Consider the following 7658-nt stretch of genomic DNA (forward strand, 5'->3'; position numbering starts at 1 on the left):
GTGAGTAGCCGTCTTGAGGTTGCTGAGCTTTGCCAGCACCCCAAACCCTGCTGAGCCCTGGGCTTTTCTTCCCTTTTCCCTGGAGTTGGGGGGGGGGGGGGGGGGGAGAAAAAGAAAAGGAAAAAAAAAAAAAAAAAAAAGGCAAGATTTTACTTTGCCAGCAATCCAGGTTCAGCCCAGGCAAAGTTTCCTGCAGGGAAGGTCGTGGGTGTGGGATGACGAATCCCAAGGGTGAGCTAGCCCCTGGCACGGGGGGTTTGCCGATGGGATGCCACTAAACATGACACCTTCTCCCTGAGCGGACAGCGATGGGAAAACAACGAGGATGAACTTAGGCTTTGCTCTAGCATCCGCAGCACCCATGGACACAAGCGTGTTTGGTAAAAACGAGGGTCTGCTGTTGACCCGCAGTGTTTTTAAGCAGCTCAACTTTCTTTTCCAGGCTTGAAGTCACAATTTCTCAGCTGCAATAACAACAATAATAAGGCTGAGACACCCTTAGGGATGTGGCACCTCCAGTGCCCTCACTCCCAGGTGCGAAGGCAGCTCTTTGTGGGAAGGCTTGAGCTCCGTGGCCACGTCCTCGCTCCCAAACCGGGGTGAATGGTAGGTGGTTTGGTAGTGAAGCTCTTGGGGTAGAGTCGGGGTGGTCTGCATGCCTTTCCAGTGCCCAAGCTGGAAGATCCAGGAGCGGTTGCATTTGTGACGCTGCTCTTCTCACCGAGTCTAATGCTCTAAGCATCATGGAGTGACCAGTGCTGCCTGGGACTAATGCTCCTTTTCCGATTTCTATCCCAAAGCTTTTCCTTTCCGTGGATACAGCAGAAGTAGTCCTTAAAAGCTGCCTTATGGCTCCTGCTCCACCTGAAGCAGTAACCCTCTCTGGGGATGAGCAAGTGCCACCATCCCTCTGCCCTTTCCACTTTGATGGCTTGTACCGAGGCGCCCAGGACGGCGGTGAGCGGATGCGCTTGTGGGGAGCAGCACGAGAAAAGCAAGTCCTGCGCCTCTGAGAAAGCCTTTAGGCCATTTGCAACAGCTCAACAGGAGCTCCCGGAGGCAAAAACACCTGGAGATGTTGCTGGGCTGGTTTGCACTGGGACGTGTGGCTGCTCCACAAAACGGCTGTGATTCCCCCAAAACTGATGCAGAAAAGCACCTCCTTTTCCATGGGATCAGGGCGGCCCCGGAGGTGGGTCTCAGCCCATGCCCACAGCATCATGAAATGCCTCTGGGGCTCCGTGCTTAGGATGAGGATCCCCCCAAACCCTGCCCCGATCCCAGAAATCAAGGACACCCCAAACACTGCCACGTCGGGGCCATCCAGCCAGTTTTATTTTGGGCGCTGCCCCTGCAACCAGCTCAGCCGCCGTGGCTGTTCGAGGTGCAGAGCAACAGCGAGCGGAGCGGCCGGAGTGCTTTGCAGGCAGACACCCAACGCAGCGGCTGCTCGCTGCAGTCCCAAACCCCTAAAAAAACCTCTGGAGCCCTGGACAGAGGCAACAGAATTAAAAACCAAAATTGCATCAGCCAGCCAGGGCTCTGGACCAGGGAGTCGCCGAGCGTCCTGGCCACGGTGGGGTGGGAATAACCGTCGCCCATCTCAGCGTCCTCGCCACATCATGCGAAACCGCGCCGGGGCACGGAATCCCTAGCAAAATAGAAACCTCTGCAACTCATTTTGCTCCCTTTTTTTTTATGTGTGTATGTATATATATATATATAATATATATATAACCCTGTGATATTGGTAGTTAAGTCACCGGCGTAACGATGTCAGATACAAACAGCTCTAAGATCAAGAGTAAAAATGACACAGTCCAGATTGTCTCCTCTTAGTCCCCTTGCCAGGCTCTGAAGCGGTGACCGGCTCCGGCACGCGCCTCGCTTCCCAGCTCGGCCGCCGCGGCATCCTGGCCGGCTCTCTTCTCCACAGGGAACGAAGCCGATCCGGAGCGGGATGAAAGCGCTACAGCTTGGCGTGGCGGTGAAAGGCCGGCGCGTGGGGGGAGGCATAGGTGGGTTGGCTGTGCCACGTTGCCGCCGGGTAGAGCCGGTGCTGCAGCGAGCTCTCGTAGGATGCCGGGTAGTGCCCGGGGCCGGTCGCCAGCGGCCGGCACAGGTCGGAGGGCTGCGTGGAGGCGGCTACCAAAGGGCTGGGGAAAGCGGGGATGACGAAGGGGTTGACGGAGAGGGACGGTGCCACCGGCACCCCTTGGGTTTTGAGGTGCTCCAGCGGGTTGCCGAAGCTCACCGGGAAGCGCAGCATCGCTCCCTTGTAAACGTCCGGAGCTTGCGGCAGCGGCGTGGCGTAGCCAGGGCTGGCCACTACCGCCTTGGGTTTGGCCAGCCCTTGCTGGCCCCCGGGCGAGCCGGCGCCCGGGTCCCTGCCGTCGGCCTCCTTCACGAAGGGAGAGATGGCACGTAACTTGGCGCCGGGGCCGAAAGCCGTCTCCTCCTCCCGACCGCGCTTGCCCCTCGGCGCGCTGGGGGTGAAGCCGGCCCCGGGGGGCACCCAGCAGGCTTTGACGGCGGCGCAGGCGGCCGCTCGCCGGCTCTCCCCGCTCCACGGCTGCCCTCCTTTGCTCCGCAGGTCTTGGGGCTGCTCCGGCTCCTCGGGTCGCGACGGGAAGGCGGAAGGCGGCTCCAAAAAATCCTTCAAGCTGGAGAAATACCCCCAGAGGGGATGGCAGCCGACGGGCTTCAGCACCTCGTTGCGGTAGGCGTGGAAGCAGCCGGTGAAGACGGCGGGCGCCGGACACCCGTCCTCGGCCCGCGGGCAGGGCTGGCTGTCTCTCTCGCCGGGCGACGCGCTGGGGACGGGTCCCACCTCGCTCCCGACGCTCGGAGCTGTATCCTGAGCTCCCGACGGCTCCGGGCTCCTCCGCTCATCCAGGTGGGGGCCGGCGGCCAGCCGGGGGGGCTCTGGGTTGGGGCCGGGGCCAGCGTCGCTCACCGACCGCCGGCCCTCGGGGCAATGGCGTTTGTGGCAGTGCGAGGACTCTGCCTTGCTCACTTGGGCCAGCAGCTTCTTCTTGGCCAGCGGAGACATGATGGGGTGGTTGCCTTTGGAGTAGAAGCTGGAGAAAAGGCGCTTGTAGGTTTCGGTGTGGGTCCTGCAGGTGCTGGGACACCCCCCCGAGGGGCTCAGGGTCGGGACCCCCGGACCGGAGCATCCCTCCACCGCCCGGCTCTGCTCCGGCGCGTCCCTCGCCTCCTCTGTGCCGGCCGCTCCCTCCGGCTTCGCCTTATCCGGAGGCATCTGCGAGCAAAGGGGATTCGGGGTGTGGGAGCCAGGCTCTGCCGCATCCCCGTGCCGGGGTCCCGGCTGCCCCCCGGCCCCCTCCCCATCTCTGGCTGCCCTCAAGCCCTCCGCTCTCCTCTTTTCCCAGCCAGCCGCATCCCTCTTGGCTCTTCCCTGGCCGCCCCGATGGATTCCCCCCGGCGAGGGACAGACCCGGGGGGTCGGTGCGGGGTTCCGGGGCTGCTCCCAAACCGGAGCCACATCAACCGGGGTCTTGGGGGAAGGGGGGCCGCGCACCTGCTCCCGGCCCTTCTCCTTCTTGGCCCTCTTGCTCTTCTCGCCCGTCTCGGTGCCCTTGGAGACCTTGTACTGCTTGCGGGGCTTGCTGGGGGGCAGAGGCTTGTCGTCCTCCCCCTTGAGATGCCGCACGTATGGGAGGACCAGCCTGCGGGGTAGGGGGGGGCGTGGGATGTGGGGGAGCGGCAGTGAGAACCGGCGCCGGGAGGGGAAACCGAGGCACGGAGCGGGACCCCCCCACCCCACCCCAGGCTCGTCCCCCACCTCTCGTAGTGCCGCCGGGTGCAGGTGGCCGCGCTGGTGCTGCCGGGGCTGCCCCCCAGTTCGTCGTAGACGTTCTTCCAGAGCCGTCGTCCCGTCACCTGCGGCGAGGAGGGATGGGTTAGCCGCCCCCCCCAGCCCCTGGCACCCAGGGGACGTCCCGGCACCCAGGGGACATGGCTTACCAACTCGTAGGCTCCCAGCTTCTCCACGGCTTTGTAGATCTTCCAGAGGTTAACTGGAAATAAAAGCGGAGACGCCGAGGGTCAGGGGGACGCGGCGCTCGCCACCGCGGCCGCCGGCAGTTGCCGGTCCCGGCGAGGGACGTACTCTGCTTGAAGCCGAGGTGGGGGATCCTCTCGATGGGCGTGTGTCGGTCCTTCATGAACTTGTAGAGGCTGACGAGGAAGGCTTCCTCCTCCTCCTTCTCCCCGCCGGTTGTCGTTTCTTCCACCGGCTTCTCCCGCTCGGAGCCATCGTCCCGGACCGGAGCCTCCTGCGAGACACAGGGGGCGTGAGAAAGAGCCGAAGGGGAAACTGAGGCGGAGCAGAAGCACCCAACAACCCCCCCCCCCCCCCCCCGTCGCCAATCTCAGGGATGCTTTGCAACCCAAAGGCATTTAACGAGCTCTCGGTTCGTTAGCCGGCAGCCCGGGCTGCCAGCCAAGTTGGTCAAAGCGCTGGAACTGTGCGAGAACACGAGGAACGGCTTCCAGGAAAACAGACGGGCAGAAATTCATCCTCCACCCCCCCCGCCGCCGCCTTTCTCGGCTAAAAATGTTTCTCGTTTGTTTGTTCTACATTTTCCGGAGTTATAAAACTTGTTGCTATTTTTGGGCAAAGCAGCTGCTCAGCTCCCAAGTACTTGATTTTTTTTTATTTATTTATTTTTTTAATTCTTCTTCTTCTTTCTATTCTTTTAACCGCTTGTGACGGACGTGGTATTTTAACGGCTGAACTATTTTGAGGCTTTTTTTTTTTTTTCTTTTAAAAATAAAAAGCTGCTGGGGGGGGGGGGCACAAAACCTAACCACCCCCCTCTCCTTTCGTCAGGATAAAAAAATAATTAGAAGCTGCGGAGGGGTGGGGAGGGAAGCTCATTTCTGTCCCCAAAAATGCCCTGTTTTGGGTAAGTTCCCCCCCCCAGTGCTGGGAAATTCACCCTCCTCTTCCTCATCCTCGCTTTCACAGGCAGCAAAGCGATGCTCGTGTGTGTGTGTGTCCTCAAAATATGGGGTGTTCAGCATCCCCCCCCCCCCCAAAAAAAAACTCACCGCCGGTTTGGCAGTGGTGGGCTCTTGGGGGTCTCGTCCCTGCGCTTGGTTGTCCTCCATGGGGGAAAAAGTTGTTGTCTTTGATTTTAGGAGGGGTCCTGCAAAGCAAAAACAAAAAAAATAGGGGGGGTGAGACAGCCCAAATTGTTGCTGCCCCCCCCCCCCCCAAAAAAAAAAATTAAGGGTAAATTGGGATGATTTGGGCCACGGTGGTGCCTGCCGGGCACCGAAATCGGCCGGCCGATTTCGGTGCCCGGCGGGCGACACCGTGGCCCCAGGCTGCCCCCCCCCAAATTTAGGGCTCAATCCCCCTTGACACCCCAAATCCCCCCCCCCCCCTCCGCGCCTACTTTTTGGGGTGAAAACTTTGGCAAAAAAAGGAAAAAAAAGCGGGAGGGCCAACCTGGGGAAACTGAGGACCGGGGTAAGTGGGGGGGGCGACGGGGACCCCCCCACTCCCACGAGAGACCCTCTCCGGTGTGTCCCCCCCCTCCGCGCCGCGATCGCGGTCCCGCTCACCCGCCGCCGCCGCGCCATGTGATTACCCGCCGCGCCCGCGGGGCGGTACCGCCACGCCCCCTCTCCGCCTATTGGCTAGCGCTTCCACGCCCCCCTCTTCCTATTGGGTAACCCAGCCGCCCGTTGTTGTTCCCCCCTCCCCTAGCGAAGGGCATGCTGGGAGTTGTAGTCCTGCGGCTCGTCGTGCCTGTGTCTGCGGGTTGCGCGCGTGTGTGCACACGCGTGTACGCGGACATGTGTGCTGCTACGTGGGCGTGTAGGTGTGCGTGTGGGTTCATATATTTCGGGGAAAGTGGGTATTTGCCTGGGGGGAGTGTTTGTGTGTGTGCAAGGGGGGCACACGCGTGGGTAAAGATGCGCGTGCCAGGGTGGGCACGCGTGTTCCTGGTGGGGTATACGAGTGCCAACACGCGTGTGCAGGCGAGTACAGGTGAGTGCAGGCACGTGCGGGCGTGTACGTACAGGTGGGCGCCCGCGCACGCCCGCGCACGCGTGTGCACGTGCACAGAGGTGAGCACACGCGTGGGGGGTGGGCGCCTCTGCCTGGGGGTGCAGTGCTGGTGGGCACACGCGTGTAACTCTGTGTGCCTGCAGGCACCCGCCTGTGCGGCAGGTACGCGTGAAGCACACGCGTGTCCGTACGCGGGCGGACCCCCCGCGTGACCCGGCCGTGATTTCACCGGCTCGGATTTGATTCCCGGCACCGCGAGCGCGGCCGAGCCGCTGACGTGATTTCCTCCTTTTCTGGTATTGCTACGAAAACGCAGGAAACCGGGAGGGGTGGGGGGGGCGGACAGCGGGGGCTTTTGGGGTGAAAAGTGGCCGATTTGGGGCTGAGCTACTCAGGCTGGTGCGAACAAGCTGCGTTGCATCAAACCAGGCGGCGGGCGAGCTTTGCGCCAGTAATTTGGGGAGCCGAAGGTGACGGCTGGGCTGTAATTTCGCATTAAATGCGATAATCATTAACGGCGTTTTTGTGGCGGGGGCGGCACTTTCCCGGCGCTGTCGAGAAACCGCAGCGTCGCTCCGCGAAAGCTGGGCCGGAGCGGGCTGAGACCGGCCAAACTCATCTCACGTACCGCCCCACCGCGCTTCTCGCCACCTGCAAACGCCCTCGGAGCCCCGCGGGCCTCGTTCTCCTTACCGAAATCACCCCACCCTTAACCTAAATTTTGACCGTTTAGGCCCAAATTCCCGGTGAACGGCGTCCCGGCGTTGCCGGCCGGCCGCCGAGCGTGGCGGAGGTTGGGATCGAGGGGCCGAGCGTCACGGCTAGGAATAGCGCGGGAGCGGTGCCAAGCCATTACGGCGGGTGAGTAATGGGTTGAAGTCATCCTTTCCCTGGCCCGCGCCGCCGCCGGGAGTGAAAATAACCCCCTTACATCACCCAACGCCGGGCGAAGGGACCCGCCGGCCGCCGGGGGAGCGGGAGAAGGCTGGGGAAGGGGTTTGGGGCAGGCGGGGATGGTCACGGGTGAGGGTGTCCCCGTGGGGTTGGGGTGGATCCCCCCCCACCCCGCTTTCTCCCGTGGGTTTGGGATTCCCATCCGACCGGATGGTTTTCCCCGGACTTGCCGCCGTGGCATGCGCCGAGTTCGGCCGGTCTCAGCCGGGCGGCGGCGGGATGGGATGGAGACGGGGTGACGCGCGGCTCGTGGCGGCTGATGGGGGGACCCCCCCCCACCCCGACCCCAGCCCCAGGGACCCCCCGGTACTCACGGGCTCAGGAGGCGAAGGCCGGGCGGCTCATCGGCGCGGCCGGAGGAAGAGCTCTGTGGTTTGCTGGTGTTACGGTACTGGGGATGACGGGCTGGGGGATGAGTCATCCCCCACTCGGGGAAGTGGCGTGTGCCTGTGTGTGCGAGTGGGGGTTTGCGTGTGCCATTGACTCTTTCGTTACCGGAACGGACGGGCTTTTTTGGGGGTTCTCACCCAGGGGCAGCCCAGCACCGCGCTGAATGACTGTGCCGGACTTTCCAGTCCGACCCCCCCCCCCTCAGCCCCGCCGCCCCAATCCAGAGCTGGCGCTGCGGCCGCGGTGCCGGCCGGCCCCCGGGGGTCTG

The 7658-nt window shown here is 62.7% G+C and overlaps 1 protein-coding gene across 4 annotated transcripts; it reads right to left on the reverse strand.

Moving 5' to 3' along the window:
- Nucleotides 1-1309: 1309 nt before the first annotated feature.
- ARID5A (AT-rich interaction domain 5A) lies at nucleotides 1310-7546 on the reverse strand. 4 transcript variants are annotated; one of them, XM_075043664.1, is made up of 7 exons: nucleotides 7315-7546; nucleotides 5077-5174; nucleotides 4133-4298; nucleotides 3988-4040; nucleotides 3806-3903; nucleotides 3542-3689; nucleotides 1310-3262 (listed from the first exon to the last, which is right to left on the reverse strand). In XM_075043664.1, the coding sequence occupies exons 2-7, from the start codon at nucleotides 5134-5136 to the stop codon at nucleotides 1970-1972; spliced, it is 1818 nt and encodes a 605-aa protein (XP_074899765.1). In that variant the 5' UTR covers nucleotides 5137-5174; nucleotides 7315-7546; the 3' UTR covers nucleotides 1310-1969. The 4 variants fall into 4 exon arrangements, with proteins under 4 accessions (XP_074899765.1, XP_074899761.1, XP_074899763.1 ...); XM_075043660.1 differs by having other exon boundaries at nucleotides 3806-4040; XM_075043662.1 differs by lacking the exon at nucleotides 7315-7546 and adding an exon at nucleotides 5596-5633 and having other exon boundaries at nucleotides 3806-4040.
- Between the last annotated feature and the right edge of the window lie 112 nt (nucleotides 7547-7658).

This window comes from Buteo buteo, chromosome 12 (genome assembly GCF_964188355.1).
Source record: "Buteo buteo chromosome 12, bButBut1.hap1.1, whole genome shotgun sequence".
Taxonomy (NCBI): Eukaryota; Metazoa; Chordata; class Aves; order Accipitriformes; family Accipitridae; genus Buteo; species Buteo buteo.